The 16,278-nt window shown below is 52.4% G+C and overlaps 1 protein-coding gene across 1 annotated transcript in view; it reads left to right on the top strand.

Moving 5' to 3' along the window:
• The window catches only part of PADI2 (peptidyl arginine deiminase 2), a 58,690-nt gene extending 43,150 nt beyond the window's left edge, over positions 1–15,540 (top strand). The window contains exons 9-16 of the mRNA XM_056123059.1: positions 650–761; positions 1,760–1,867; positions 6,943–7,094; positions 9,026–9,170; positions 10,486–10,579; positions 11,343–11,428; positions 13,471–13,599; positions 15,273–15,540. Of these exons, the coding sequence (XP_055979034.1) occupies positions 650–761; positions 1,760–1,867; positions 6,943–7,094; positions 9,026–9,170; positions 10,486–10,579; positions 11,343–11,428; positions 13,471–13,599; positions 15,273–15,506 (1,060 nt within the window). The 3' untranslated portion in view covers positions 15,507–15,540. The remainder of the gene's footprint in view (positions 1–649; positions 762–1,759; positions 1,868–6,942; positions 7,095–9,025; positions 9,171–10,485; positions 10,580–11,342; positions 11,429–13,470; positions 13,600–15,272) is intronic.
• Positions 15,541–16,278: the final 738 nt, after the last annotated feature.

Here is a 16,278-nt window from a genome sequence, read left to right as displayed (position 1 = left end):
TGCACGTGGCCAACCCAAGTTCAATCCCCGGCAACCCATATGGTCCCCCAAGCACCACCAGGAGTAATTCCTGAGTGCAGAGCCAGGAGTAACCCCTGAGCATTGCTGGGTGTAATCCAAAAGGTAAAAGGAAAAAAATGCAGGAGAAAGGAAGAGCCAGAGAGATAACTGAATGGGCTGGAGCATATGTTTTACATTTCAGGATGCCCAGGCTTGATCCCCGATATTACCTAGTCCCCCACACTACCCAGAGTGACCCCCAAATTCAGAGTAGGAGAAGTCCTCAGCATGACTAGGTGGGACCCAAAACAGGATGTAGGGGTCTCTGAGGTCCTGGACCGTCCTCTGCCTCCATACACATCATAACTCTTCCCTGAGAATCTGGAGAGTCAGTGGGATGGGGGTGGGGTGGTTATTGGGCATGTGTGGGGGTATCAGCCCTCTGTGCATTTGGTCATGGTCTTGACAAACACATGTAGCAGGTGACTTGAACTCCTGTAGCATTTGCAAAGATAAGCCTGGGTCAGAGGACCTTCCCCTGCCCAGTAAGTCCAGAGGGGCCAGTGATGATAGCCATTGCAAGGTGACTGGCCCTAGTCCCTCCTCACCCTTCCTCCCTGCACCCCCCTTCTGTCCCCCAACTCCTCAGTGTGAAGGACAATTACCTGTTCCTGAAAGAGCTCAAGAGCCTCGTGGAGAAAACCAAATGTGAACTGAAGGTCTGTTTCCAGTATGTGAACAGAGGCGACCGCTGGATACAGGTGAGCCACTCTGGCAGTCCGGAGGAGCCTGCCTCACGCCAGCACCCTGCCCCCAGCAGCGTCACGGGCCTGTGTGTGCGTGTGCAGGCAGTTCGCCACAGCGTGACTTCTTGTTTAAGAGAGAGTAATGGTGGGGCTGGAGCAATAGCACAGCGGGTAGGGCATTTGCCTTGCATGTGGCCGACCCGGGTTCGATTCCCAGCATCCCATATGGTCCCCTGAGTACCTGAGCACCTGAGCACCTCCAGGGGTAATTCCTGAGTGCAGAGCCAGGAGTAACCCCTGTGCATCGCCGGGTGTGACCCCCCCAAAAATAAGAAAGAGAGAAAGGGCCAGAGAGATGGCCCAATGGGCAGGGCCAGGCTCCTCATGCAGGAGGCCTGGGTTCAGTACTCTAAGAGCCACTGGCAACCCCCAAGCACAGAGCTGGAAGTAGCCTCCACACACCAAAGGGTATGACCCAAAACCTGGGAGGGGACAAAAAAAGAGGTAATGGAAGTCTTCTCGTGTCTATTCAGAGGTTCCTTTCTGTGAAGGACTAGACAATAAACCCTTTTTTTTTTAAGGGTTGTGCTTAAACTTAGGGTTTTCCTCATAGTAAAATAGCTATAGGATGTCTCTAGTTTCTTTTTGTTGATCTGCTTTCGTTTTCAGCCCACGCCCAAAGGTCCTCAGGGACCCCACGCAGTACTGGGGATTGAACCAGGCTTCCTGCCTGCCAAATATGTGCAGAGCCTGCTGAGCTGTGTCCCCTGCCCATTTCCAGTTCTGCCCTTAGATATGGGGGCCACATGACTGCCAGCATGGCAGGGGTGTGTGGAGGCTGTTCCAGAGACGAGCGGACACCCTTTGCTCGTGGAGGAGAATGGGAGGATATGCGGGAGAGGACAAGTGTAGGGGACTTTCAGAGCCACTCACTCTTCCACAGTAACTCACCTACCTGCTGGCCCCACCCCATGCTGGTGTTTACTAGCCCAGGCTCCCTGGTGTCCCCACAGGATGAAGTGGAGTTCGGCTACATCGAGGCACCGCACAAAACCCTCCCTGTGGTGCTGGACTCCCCTCGAGATGGGAACCTGAAGGACTTCCCGGTGAAGCAGCTCCTGGTGAGAGACTGAGGGCCCTGCGGGGAGGGGGGGGGCGATTCCGGAGGACACTCACGGAGTGGTCAGGTCAGCCCCTAGCCCAGGGCTCTTTCTTCTTCTCTGCAAAGTGGGGCAGTGGGAAGCCGCCTCTGAAGCCCTGCCCCGTGGGGTCGACGCCTGACATCTCCCCCAGCATGGACAGTCCCCCTCAGACAGGCAGAGAAATAAGTTTCAAAAAGGAAAGTTTTGGGGCTGGAGCGATAGCACAGCGGGTAGGGCGTTTGCCTTGCACGTGGCCAACCCAGGTTCGATTCCCAGCATCCCATATGGTCCCCTGAGCACCATTGGAAGTGATTCCTGAGTGCAGAGCCAGGAGTAACCCCTGTGCATCACTGGGTGTGACCCAAAAAGGGAAAATAAAAAAGGAAAAGTTTTAGTGAAGCAGTTGTTGAAAATCACAGCTCCAGCTTCACAGTTCATGGGGGCCTTGAGGGATTTAGCTTATGATTTTTTCTTTTTTGGGAGGGGAGGGTGGGCGTTTACACCTGGTGGTGCTCAGGGCTTGCTCCAGCAATGCTTGAGAGACGCTGGGCTCTGAACCCAGACTCCTGCGTGCCAACACGTGCTCTGACCATAGAGTTCGCTCCCTGGCCCTCATAAGCCAGCCTTCTTCTTTTTCTTTCCTTTGTTCCTTTTTGTTTCTTTTTTGTTTTGTTTTTTGTTTAGGGGCTCAGAGGATATTCTTTGCTCAGTGCTCAGGGGTCAGTCCCCACAGTGCCCAAAGGGACCATGTGATTCCAAGGCTGAAACCAGGGCCTCCCACATGCAGTACATGCTCTTAGCCCATTCAGTGAGCTAACTTCCCAGCCCCTCATTTGCTTCCCCCCCCCTATTTTGTGGGGCCCCAGAAGGTAGTGTACAGGGCTTACACCTGGCTCTGCGCTCAGAGATCACCCCTGCCAGGGCTTTGGGGACCATAGGTGGTGCCGGAGATTGAACCCAGGCTGACCTTTTACAAGTCCCGCCCCTTCCCCACTGTGTTGTCTCTCCAGCCCCTTCCTGGGATATTCTGAAAGCGACCTGACCCTCTCCATTCTAGTGGCTCTCACCACTCCTCCGAGCAGTCAGGGAGCAACTTGGAGCCTGCAACACAGACTGGAGGAGTCAGGGCACTGTCCCCAAACCTCTTGCCGGTTTCATACCTGCTCATCAGGACATTCACCAGTAGCCCCTCACAGGGAGAGAGAGAACCAAAGGAGTAAAAATCAAAAGGCGGATTATCAGTTGGACTCAACCTTGAATCCCAGCTCCACCCTTCACAACAGCCCAGTCCTCTCCAGCCTCTATGTGCTGCTCTGTAAAATGGGGGCGGAAGTAGGATCTACCTCGCAGGAGTGCAGCGAGGGCTAGACACCTTCTGTAAGGCATCCGAGCAGTGCTTCATGCAATGACTGATGGCTGTGGTATGGATCAGTCTACAACCTGGGACATGGTCCAGGAAGGGCTGTTCACCTCCTACCCCACGTGAGAGGGCGGGGCAGACCAGCCATTGGCAGCCAGCACGATCATCCCCGGAACCAAGGCCTCCCGCATCCTGCTCACTCTCCCTGCTTGAGTTGCCACTGGCATCCAGTGCCCCAGGATGGCCTGCTTCCAAGTCCCAGGATGAGCTCTTCCTGGAGGCCTGGAGGCCCAGGTCCGGTTCTGTACCATGTGCCTGCCCACGAGCTGTCCCCCGGGCTTCTTAGCTGGGCCAAGCCACAGCTTCCCACGCTCGTTTCCATGTTTGTTCTGCTTTGTTTTCAATAGACTGCTCCATTTTTATTTTTAATTTTGCTCTCCCCTCCCCCATTCCCTTGGTTTGTTATTGCAGTGATCAGGCGCAAGGACACACCTGGCTGTGGTTCCAGGAGATCACACACTTTGTTATGGTGTCAGGGATCACGAGCAGGACAGCCCCAGCACACGAGGGGCTGCCGGGGGTCAGGCTTGAGGCCTCTTGCCTATAAGGCAGGTGCTCTAACTCTCAGCTTCTCCTCTTGCCCCACATCAGTTTGTTTTGTTTCATTTTGTTTTTTTTTGGGTTTGGGGCCTCACCCCACAGTGCTCAGGGGCTACTCCCAGCTCCGTACACAGGGGTCGTTCTCGTGGTGTTTGGAGGACCTGATGGGTCTGAGGATCTAACCCGGGCTTCCCGCATGCAAAGCATATGTCCCAGTTCTTTGGTATTGTTTGTTTGTTTGTTTGCTTGCTTGCCTGCTTTTTGGGTCATACCCAGCAATGCACAGGGGTTACTCCTGACTCATGCGCTCAGGAATTACTCTTGGTGGTGCTCAGGGGACCATATGGGATGCTGGGAATCGAACCTGGGTCAGCCGCGTGCAAGGCAAAAGCCCTACCAGCTGTGCTATCGCTCAGCCCCTGTTCCAACTCTTTGAATCATCTCTTTGATTTCTCCAAAAGGACAGGTTTTGTTGGTTGGTTTGGGCGTCACACCTGGCAATGCTCAGGTGTTACTCCTGGCTCTGCACTCAGGGATCACTCCTGACACGGCTCCAGGGTCCGATTTGGATGCTGGGGATCTACCCAGGTTGGCTTCATACAAGGCAAGTGCCCTATCTGTCCTACTATCTCTCCAGTTCCCAGAGACAGATTTGTTTTGTTTCGTTTTGTACCACAACCAATGGTACTCAGGGCTTACTCCTGGCTCTGTGCTCAGGGATCACTCCTGGTGGGCTTGGGGGACCATATGGGATGCCTGGGATCTAACACAGGTTGGTCACATACAAGCAAGTGCCCTGCCTGCTGTGCTATCTCTCCGGCCCTTAGACAGATTTTTAAGAGGTGGGGTTTTTGTTTGTGTGTGTGTGTTTTGCTTTTTGGGTCACACCTGGCAATGCACAGGGGTTACTCTGGCTCATACACTCAGGAATTACTCCTGGCAGTGCTCCGGGGACCATATGGGATGCTGGGAATCGAACCTGGGTTGGCCACGTGCAAGGCAAATGCCCTAACTACTGTGCCATCCGTTCCAGCCCCAAGAGGTGTTTTTGTTAAGTAGGTTTAGTCTCCAGTGCAAACTCAAAAATAAGCTTCCTAGTATTTTATCCAAATATATATATATGTATATATGTATATATACATGTTTATACACACACACACACACACGGATCCTTGGACGTTCCTGCGGGTGTCAGAGCATGTGGAAGACCCAATTAAGAAGGGTCTTCTGGGCTCTGAACAAATCTAGTTGGTTGGGAATAGACCGGGTTAGCCCACGTGTTCAGTATCTAGCACTCTCGCATGTTGTTCAGCTTTCACCAAACCAGGCGGGAGTGACCAGCCGCCCCATGCCCATGGCAGACACAGCAAAGGTTGCCTTCCTGGTCACACTCTGCAGCAGATATCATTTGGCGGTTTGCAACTCAGCTCTTCCTGCCTTCCTCATTCTAGAACCCAGGCTGCAGCCCTAGGCTGGGAGCTGTCCATCTGCTAGCACAAGGAGATGTGAGAAAGTTGGCAAGCATATGATCCCTGCGGCTTGGTCCTAACCACGCTGCATCACTTCTGCTCATATTCCATTATCCAGAGCAAGCCTGCCCCTGGGTGGGGAGCACATTCCTTACTCAGAGAGAGGCCAGGAATCAAACCGCCTGGGGTAAGGAGGCAACATTCTCTTACTGGGAAGGGAGGAGTAAGTGTCTGGGAATGATCATATAATCTATCCCTTGGCCTTGGGCCACCTAATTTGACAGCCCTTTTGGATAGGGAAACCAGGGTCAGAGAAATTGAGATAGGCAGGGACATCAGTGGCACGAAATGAGGACTGATCCAGTATGTCTGAGAGAGGCCCGTGCTGAAACTTGGCTGTGAGCTGAGGTGTGAATGCACACACATGTGCTCCTACATGCCCACATTCATCTGTGGGGCCAGGCCCTGCATTTGGGTGGGAACAGAAGCCCACAAACTGGATAAAGAAACTATGGTACATGTTTACAACAGAATACTACTCAGCCATAAGAAAAGATGAAGTTGTGCAAATTGATGCAATGTGGACGATCTGGAGAGTTTTGTGTTGAGTGAGATCAGAGAGAGAGCGAGAACAGACTCATAATGATCTCTCTCATGTGTGGGATACGAATAAACTTCACTGGGAAATAGCAAATGCCCAATGGCAGTAGAGATGAAGAGCAGAAGAATTCGTCTTCAGTAGAAAGCTTGGCACTGGGGCAGGGGTCTGGGGGATAAGTCAAGGAAGCGAACACTAGGGGGATAACACAGAGGCAGGTTGGGGTCCAGGAGAGAAACCGGGGACATTGGTAGAAGGTAATGGGTTACTGGTGTTGGAACAATATATGCCTGAAAATCAAAAATATTTTTGTGGGGCAGAAAGGATATTTGCTTTGCATGCAGCTGACCTGGGCTCAGTCCTGGGTGCTTGGTCCTGGTGCTTGGTTCCCCAAGCACCGCCAGAGTGATTCCTGAATGTAGAGCTAGGAATAACCCCTGAGCTCCGCTGGGTGTGGCAAAAATAAATAAGTAAATAACTCTGCAATTGGGGGCTGGAGAGACAGTACAGTGGGTAGGGCATCTGACTTGCACTCAATCGACCTGAGTTCAATCCGCAGCATCTCATATAGTGCCCCAAGCGTTGCCAGGAATAATTCCTGAGTGCAGAGCCAGGAGTAAGCCCCAAGCATTGCTGGATGTGGCTCCCCCCAAAAAAGCTTTGTAATTCTTTGTGGTTCAATAAAACATAAAAGTGGGGCTGGAGTGATAGCACAGTGGGTAGGGCGTTTGCCTTGCACATGGCTAACCCGGGTTCGATCCCCAGGATCCTATATGGTCCCCTGAGCACCGCCAGGAGTAATTCCTGAGTGCAGAGTCAGGAGTTAACCCCTGTGCATTGCCGGGTGTGACCCAAAAATTTAAAAAAAAACATAAAAGTAAAAAGAAATCTGTTGGTGGGGTGACCCCCTCTAGAAGCCAAGTGTCTGATGTCACTACAGGTGATAGAGTGGATTTCAGAGGGGGCTTGGGAAGGGGGCTCTGAAGTCTTGGCTGCAGGAGACTAACAGTGGTTGTCCCCTGTCCAGGGCCCAGATTTTGGCTACGTGACCCGGGAGACAGATCCTGAGTTAGTCACCAGCCTTGATTCCTTCGGGAACCTGGAGGTCAGCCCCCCAGTGACCGTGAATGGCAAGACGTACCCCCTGGGCCGGATCCTCATCGGAAGCAGCTTTCCTCTGTAAGAGAAGGGGAGGGAGGGTTGGGTGAAGCAGGGCAGCCTGGATACAGGGTGGGGGAGGTGACTGTTTCTTGCATGTACCAGAAGTGACCAGCTAACGAATGAAGACCTGTGACTCTAATAGGAGATTTGTGCTCTCAGAGAAAGAAAATCACGCTTGCATTTCTCCTCTTACTATGTATTAGAATCTAAACTCAGCCAAACAAACTCATAACTCTCTTCCCCCAATAGGAGACTAGAAAATGAGAGGATAAATCACATGGGGAGGGAATGGAGGGGTCCAGAGAAGGAGCCCCTGAAAGAGGATCAGTGGGAGCACACCCAAAAGTCCTCAGGACCAGCGCATCCAGGAGGGGCATGACCTGGCAGCATGGCCCTGTGCCATTGGTGATTGGTGGCTTTCCAGTCTACCACCAGACCCCGTGCTGACCTCCAATCCAGGCAGAGACTCTCTCTGAGACAGGCTTGTTGCTGGGGAGAGAGGGAGCACTCTTCATCCTCACTACACAAAAGGGCTGCCAGGAGCCTGCGTGTGTGCCAGCTCTCAAGCATGGGTACTAAGATCTGCTGAACCTTCTGAAACGCTTTGCCTTCAGGGATGGGGGCCAGGGGGTGGCCATCAACAATAACAGGCCCTCCTCCTCCTGCCACCCACAATCGCCCATTGTGCAGCTGCTTCTCAGGCACAGCCAATGGTCAACCCTTGTTGGTCATGGGACTCCAACATGCAGCCTACTCAAGCTAGAGTGAAGGCCACAGACATGAAACGGGGCATTGAACAATTCAGAGAGCTGGGGGAACCTGAGGAGGGTTCCAACTCCCCTTGGGGAGGGCTTCTCAGAGGCAGCTGTGCGTGTCCCATGGCCCTTCTCTGTGTATAGAGTCCCAGGTTCTGGGGCTACTGGGAAACAGCCACCCACACAGCTCCAGGGTTTCCAGTGAGCTCTGGAGGAAAAAATAGGAGGCAACCGGGGCTAGAGAGATAGCACAGTGGGTTGGATATTTTCCTTGGATGCAGCCAACCCAGGTTTAATTCCCGGAACCCCTTATGGTTCCCCGAATGCTCCAGGAGCGATCCCTTAGTGCAGAGCCAGGAGTAACCCCTGAGCATCTCCTGGTATGGCCAAAAAGGGTGGGGGGGTGGCAACTATAGGAAAATGGGCAGGAAAAAAACATTCCAAACAGAGGGAATACAGCCTGGAAGGGGCGCCAAGCTGAGCTTAGAAGCGACCGAGAGGAGAGGAGAAAAGGCAGGGGATCAGAAGGAACCCACTGACCACTGGAAGAACTTTGGGTTCTGTTCCAATGAGTGTGGGCAAGTCTAGAAGTCAGGATGGACTTTTGTTTTGATTTTGGTGGGGTTTTTTGAGAATGAGGGGCCACTTTTGACTGTGCTCAGAGATCACTCCTGGTGGCGTTGATGCCGGGGATCGAACCCAGGTTTACTGCCTACAAAGCAAGCACCTTGCCTGCTGTACTATTGCTCGGGCCCAGAAGAGGCCTTTTATTGGGGGAAATGGGGGAATGCATTTGAATTGATCAATGACCATGTTGAGAAGCTTGTAAAGAAGCCACGTGCATACTTCAAAGCTGGAGACCCCGCCTTTGCTCCAGTGCTCTGCAGCAGTGCAGACAGGACCCCGAGCACAGGAGTGGGCCTCCACACATTACCAGTCCCCAGGGAGGCTCGGATCTGAGCTCCAGGCCTTCTGCAGAGGCCTTGGCCTCAGCTAAACCCATCTTCTTTGCCCTTGGGCTCAAATGACTTCCTGCCAGCACCAGGCGCTCAGGCACCATTTAGTTGGCTTCCCGTGGCTTCTCTGCTGATGCCACGCCAGGTTCCAGAGGCACAGGCTCTCTGAGGAGGCAGACTGCAGGAGACTAGGTTGCATGGGGGGCAACCTTCTGAAGAGCCACCTCCCTCCCCCCAGGTCAGGAGGCCGCAGGATGGTCAAGGTGGTGCGGGACTTCCTGCGGGCCCAGCAGGTCCAGGCGCCGGTGGAGCTCTACTCCGACTGGCTCTCCGTGGGCCATGTGGACGAGTTCATGACCTTCGTCCCTATCCCAGGCACAAAGGTGAGCAGGCTCCTGAGATGGGAAAAGCCTCCTAGGGAAGCTCTGTACTGCTCTCTTGCCAGCAGGGGGCAGGATAAAGACGGAGGCACCGGGTAGCGGGGAAGAAGTAGGCGGACTCTCCTTTGCATGGTGTTGCTGTGATCCCTCAATGTCTAACCCAGTGGATCAGAAATATTAGCATTTCAGCATGAAACCAGCATAAAAAGTATCCCAGAGTTTACATTCTGGTTTGCATATTAAATGAATTATTGAGGGCCGGGGAAACAGCACAGGGGTTAAGTCACTTTGTCTTGCACACGGCCGACAGGAGTTGGATACCTAGTACTGATAATGGTTCCCCTGAGCACTATCAATGGTGACCCCAGAGGCCAGAACAATAGCACAATGTTTACCTTGCTCGCAGCCAACCCAGGTTCAATCCCTGATCTCCCATATGCTCCCCTGAGCCCAGTCAGGAGTGATCCCTGAGCACAGAGCCAGTAGTAAGCTCTGAGCACCACTGGTTGTGGTGCAAAAAATTGATACATACATAAATACACAAAAATTAACAGATCTTCAAAAAACTTGGAGTGTACCTTACTCATGGGGCATGTCTCCATTCAAATTAGCCACAACGCAAGTGTCCATTAGTCACACAGGACTAAGGACAAGCCCGTTGGGGGTCACACCCTTGACTAACGAGGGATGAACCTGGGACCTGGAAAGAGAGCCTGGTGGGGGTTGGGTTTTGAACCCTCACCCAGTGTTGCCCAAGAGCTATTCCCAGCTCCAGGATTGCTCCCCAGAATGCTTGGGGGACCACACGGCACCAGGGCCCAACCCTGGGCCTTCCACATGCAAAGTGTGTGTCTCCAGCCCTTGGAGTCACGGCCCTGCCCTAGGTCTTTCATTGTCTGAAGTGACTGGCATGGCTGCAATGTCTTACCCTGAAATATTGAGACACTGGCCGGGCCTCAGTGCCAAGATCCCTCTGCCTTGAAGTTTTGACTCGGTGGCACTGCAGAAGTGAGTGGATTTTTTTTTTGCAACAAAAACCGTGCCAAGAGCTTTTACAATTCGGCATGGGGAGGCTCCCTCTTTTTTTTTTTTTTTTTTTTTTTACTTTTTTGGGTCACACCCGGCAATGCACAAGGGTTACTCCTGACTTTGCACTCAGGTATTACTCCTAGTGGTGCTCAGGGGACCATATGGGATGCTGGGAATCGAACCCGGGTTGGCTGCGTGCAAGGCAAATGCCCTACCCGCTGTGCTATTGCTCCAACCCCCAAGGCTCTTGTTCCACTGTCCCTTGCCGACCACGTCTCATCTCTCCCAGAAATTCCGGATGCTCATGGCCAGCACCTCAGCCTGCTACAAGCTCTTCCGTGAGAAGCAGAAGGAGGGCCATGGGGAGGCTGTCATGTTCAAAGGTGAGTGACCATGGGGGCCTTGGCTGGAGTGGGAAGCAGAGTCCCCAGAGAGATCCTGGGGAGGATAGCTCCGTGGATTCTTAGCTCCTGAGTACCCACTCTGCCTCCCGGGCCGCCATGGGGGCAGTCCTACCCTCTCATTACCCAGCTGGGCCAAGAGCCACCCTCTGTTCAGTGTTTGTATATTTTAGGGATATGGTGTTAACACCCCAAACCCCCACCAAAGTGTTTTTCCACCTCTCCATTCCCACTTCCTCCTGCTCCTCCTCCCAACACCCCATACACTTTTGGGGTTTTGTGATGCTTTTTTTCACTGTTTGGGGTTTTTTTCTGTTAGAATGGGATTTTTGTTTGTTTCTGGGTTTGGGGTCCACACCCGGCAGTGCTCAGCAGTTATTCCTGGCTCAGAGGTGTACCCCACTCCCCCTGGCTAACAGCTCACCTGCAGAATCAAGTGGGTGATTTTGGGAATTTGTGGTGCCACTCCCAGCCACTATGGGATGGCACAGAAGCTGCCACCATTCCTGCACTGACTGCTCCTGGGAAAGGTATGTCAGCTGCTATCCCCAGGTAGGGGGCCTGGTTACCCCCCCCCCCGAGTTCCCTTCTGCTGTTGGTCAGGCCCCTTCTCCCCACCCCAGCAGCTAGCCCAGAATCTGGAGAAGCTTGGCCACAGTAATAATAATAATAATATTAATAAAACAAAACAGCAGGCTGGATATCTAAGGCCAGCCTGTCCTCTGATTGTCCTCGGATCCCACAGGCTTGGGCGGCATGAGCAGCAAGCGCATCACCATCAACAAGATTCTGTCCAATGAGAGTCTCGTGCAGGAAAACTTGTACTTCCAGGTGAGCATGGGCAGGGCCCCAAAGGGCTGGGCAAAGGCAGGCAGGAGGAGACTAGCGGGAGGCAGCAAGTCTCACATCCTGAGGGGCCTGCATGGGGAATGGCTGGGTCTGTGGGGCATATGATATAGGAAAGGGTCTCCAGAAGCTCTGGGTCTAGCACCCAGCTTCCACCCTGTCCCCAAGCAGGAGGGGGAAGGAGCGGCAGAGCAGGCCGTGCAGATCAGAGGCTAGAAACAGACGGAGGCCTGCCAGGTGTAATCCCAGTGTCCCCCAGCACCTATGGGCCCAAGCAGTGAACTATCAGGCCCACCCAACTCTCAGTTCAAGAATCACTGAGAGTGACTCCTGAGCACTGTTGGTGAGGCCCTGATAAAAAGTCGCAAAATAACAGTGCCACGGATGTCCCTTGAGGCTAGAGCATTTGCTTTGCCTGTGTGAGGCTCTGGATACAACCCCCAATGCCACAAAATACATATATACATACATAAATACATACATACATAAATACATTGATTCATTTTAATTAAACTATGATGAAAGCAGCAGCCCTAGTCGCTTAAAAATGCACAGATGATGATATGCCCTGGATTTTTATTAGTTTTAGGGGACCACATATTAAATTTTTATTAGATTCATCGCATATTAGATTTTTATTAGTTTTAGGGGATCACAAGCAGGGTTACATATTTAATCTCTTTTGGCTTGGATATATTTAAAGCACCAAGTGTTTTGGGTTTTTTTAAGAGAAAATTCAAACAGATTTAAATTTAAAAGCATGAAACTAAAAAGTCCATCAGTAGTAGCTGCTACATTTTGCCTTTCTTAATTGTATGTATAGGAGGCAGAGATTTAGTACAGTGGGTACTCTTTTGCCTGCGTGCAACTGACCCGGGTTCGATCATCCCAAGCATCCCATATGGTTCCCTGAGCCCTTTCAGGACTAATCATGGACTCAGAGCCAAAAGTAAGCCCTGAGCACCACTAGGGGTAGCCCCAAAACCAAAATGAATCAATAATTGCATTCAATAATTATTGAACTATTTGAGTAATTAAATAATCAAATGATAATGATTGGATTTTATATTATAAATAAATCATTTGCCTTTCTTAGATATATTTTGGCATATTGAACAAAACAAGCCCTATCAGGTACAGTTTGATCAGGACTCCTTTTTTATTTTTTTTTCTACCCTTGGGGCTCTGTGATAGCCTCATGGTAGGAGCATAGCTGAAATATGGCATGAGCTGCACCAAGCACATCACTCACCAAGAGAAAGTCTTATGTGCTCCCAATAATTGAGCAAAAGCCTTGCCTTCTGGGCTTGGGTACTAGGTCAGCAGTAGAGTATTCGCTTTGTGTGTGTGTGAGGCTCTGGTCCAACTTGAACCAATCACTGTGTCTGGGGAAATTCCATACACTGATTGGTTTAATCCAGAGTTACTGGTACCCTTGAGCTGATCCCTGGGACAGATATTAGAGCAGGTTCACTGATTATCTCTCAACTGAGTAGGGCCGAGGTCAAACCAATACAACATCTCGTAGCTGCATTACAGGAGGCGAAACTTCCTGCATGCTGGAGAAGCAACTGCAAGGCTTTCCCAGCTCACCCAGCATCTCACTTACTGTTTGCACTTTCCTCTGACTGTCCCTCCCATTCTCGCTTTGTGGCATCACATAGATCCAAGGTCAAGTCATACCCCCACCCCCATTTTGGCAGAAGGACCTTGAGAGACTCCCTAAACTCTGTCTTCCAATCCCTTTCCAATCCCTTGTCTCAGATAAGGAGACTATAATAGTGTTGGCTCACAGGGTTGAGACTTAATGAGGTGGGGCTCTTAGCGCTCAGTGTGAGACCTGCTCCTGAGAATCCTGCCCACTCTCTGTCGCCATCACTGCTACAACTGGGTGGGGTGGGGGGGAAGGTGGCCAGGTGAGCACTGGAGCTCCCTGGGATCTTGAACTGATGCTGCAGACTGGGTTGGGCTTCACAAAAGGAGCAGGAGCATCCCTGACCTGTCGGTCCTCCCCCGCCCTCACCCAGCGCTGCCTGGACTGGAACCGCGACATCCTCAAGAAGGAGCTGGGGCTCTCAGAGAAGGACATCATCGACCTGCCCGCCCTCTTCAAGATGGACGAGGGGCGCCAGGCCGTGGCCTACTTCCCCAACATGGTAAGGCTCTCTGGGCCCCAAAATTCATGTGGGCAGCTAGAGGCAAAAGGACCCCTCAGCTGAGGCTGCTCCAGTGTGGAAGCCTAGTTGCTTGGCCTGGCTGCCTCAGTGCAGCCTGAAGAACCCTTGTCCTTATTACCAAATAGGAAAGTGCTTTGTGATCACCAAGACCTTGGAGACAAGAGGGATTCTCATTCTCATACGGGAAAGGAATGGAAAGAGGTTAGAACAGCTACACACACACGTACACACACACTCATGCGCACACATATGCATATACACATACATGCGCGTGCACATACAGATACACACAGCCACACACATGCACATGTACACACATGCACACACATGCACACACTGACACACATGCATTTACGCACACGCACACACACATACACACATGCACACACGTACACACACACAGCACACACACATTCATGAGCACATGCAGGCGCACATACACATACACACAGAGATAGGGCAGGGTGTAAGGCACATGCGTTGTACGCCCACCCCAGATCTATCTCCAACACCACATGGTTTCCCGAGTATCATCAGGTGCAGGCAGAAAGTGCCCTCCAACTGCCGGGGTGACCCAGGTAGTTCCCTGTACCACACTGCCTGTGCAGTACCACATCCTGGCATTAAACTATTGGCCAAGAATCACTCAGAGGAGCCCCCTAGGCTTCAGTGGAGGAAGGGGGAGAAATGGCACAGAAGTTTGCTTTTTTCTTTAAATGAAATATAAAAGGCCAGAGAGATAGCACAGCAGGTAGGGCGTTTGCCCTGCACGTGGCCAACCCAGGTTCAATTCTTCCTCCCCTCTTGGAGAGCCCAGCAAGCTACCAAGAGTATCTAGCCCTCACGGCAAGGCCTGGCACGCTACCCATGACGTATTCGATATGCCAAAAACAGTAACAACAAGTCTCACAATAGAGACGTTACTGGGCCTGCTCACGCAAATCAATGAACAACGGGAGGACAGTGACAGTGACAGTGAAGAGGCCAGAGATATAGTACAGTGGGTAAAGCACTTGCCTTGCACACAGTCAACCCAGGTTCAATTCCTGACCTCGCATATGGTCCCCGGAGCAGTGCCAAGAGTGATCCCTGTGTGCAGAGCCAGGAGCAAACTCTAATCACCCCTGAGTGTGGCCAAAAAAAACAAACAAAAATAAATAAATAGTAGGCCAGAGACATAGTGCAGGAGGTGAGGCACTTGCCTCGCATACAGCCAACCAGTTCAGACCCCAGCACTGGTACTGCACACAGTCTCCTGAGGATGAGGAGCACTCACTCCTAGTCACAGAGCCAGGAATGGCCCCTGAGGCCCGCAACACGAGAACCCTCTAAAATATAAGAAGTACATAAATACATACCCACACATATGCACATAATGTTCCTGCTGGTCCCTCATGCCTAGGACTTGTCCATACATGCATACAGAGGCTGTTGCCACCTCAGTGGCCACCTGTACACACCTGGCACAGGGGCAGGGTAACTGACTTCCCCATAGAGCTCCCGCCACGTCTGAGGTGCTGAGTCCCCTCTGCAAGTTTGCATCCTTCTATGAAAGTGAGACCCATGGCAACACGCACTTCCTGGGTGGTCTAGAGAGTCCGGTGGGCACCGAGCCCCTGGTGGTGCTCATGCAGGCTGCTGTCGCCACCCAGGTGAACATGATCGTGCTGGACAAGGACCTCGGCATCCCCAAGCCCTTCGGGCCGCAGGTCGACGAGCAGTGCTGCCTGGAGACACACGTGCGTGGCCTGCTGGAGCCGCTGGGCCTCAGCTGCACCTTCCTGGATGACATCTCTGCCTACCACAAGTACCTGGGCGAGGTGCACTGTGGCACCAACGTGCGCCGGAAGCCCTTCTCCTTCAAGTGGTGGCACATGGAGCCCTGAGCCGCGGCCTCCAGGTTGCCCTCCTGCCCCCGTGTTCTCCTTGCGCCCTGCAGAGCCTGCCCCTACCAATGTGGCCAGGAGACCTTCAGGCAGGGTGGAGGAGGAATGTGGGGTGGGGACCTTGACCTCCTCCAGAAGGGCCTATGTGTCCCCCAAAACCACCACCATAGTTCTCACCTCTGTCCTCCCTTGAAACAGCCGGGCCTCTGGCCAGCGTGTGTGTAGTGTGGACATGAAAACTAAAACCCCAGCCCCTGACCCCCACTCCCCAGAGAACCCTTAGTCTTCTGGTCAATAATAACTGGGGCAGGGGCAGGGCTGGGGCTCTCCTGGTAGCCAGAAGGTCAAGAAAGGTCAAGAATGAATGCTAGGGAAAGATGCAGGGACCTCAGATGGACCTTCAACCATTTAATCATTTTAAATTCTCCTCTCTCGGGGTGTCCAGGAGACCACCCCCAATTATTCTCTGTTTCCCAGCCTCTCTCAAATTCCCCAGGCTTTCTTTGTGCTATGGAAATGCCATAGACCAGCTTCCCTTTCCCCTTGGGTCCGGTAATTCACGTAGAATGTTTCCTGGAGATGGTTCTTATCAGGGCCATTTTCTTCCTACTTAGGATGCTCCTGACACTTCATATTTCTCTTGAGCACAGGCCCTCCCTGGTGTTCAGGGTTTATCCCCCCACCAGGCTCCCCAGCACTCCCCAGGAGCCAGGGTCTGCCATCTTCCCTCTCCTGGTTCTCAACTCGCCAGCCACTCCCTGACTTCCCTTCT

Source organism: Sorex fumeus, unplaced genomic scaffold, assembly GCF_029834395.1.
Source record: "Sorex fumeus unplaced genomic scaffold, SorFum_2.1 ptg000047l, whole genome shotgun sequence".
Classification (NCBI taxonomy): Eukaryota; Metazoa; Chordata; class Mammalia; order Eulipotyphla; family Soricidae; genus Sorex; species Sorex fumeus.
The sequence above is the reverse complement of the archived record's forward strand: the minus strand, read 5'-3'. Positions and strand labels throughout refer to the sequence as shown.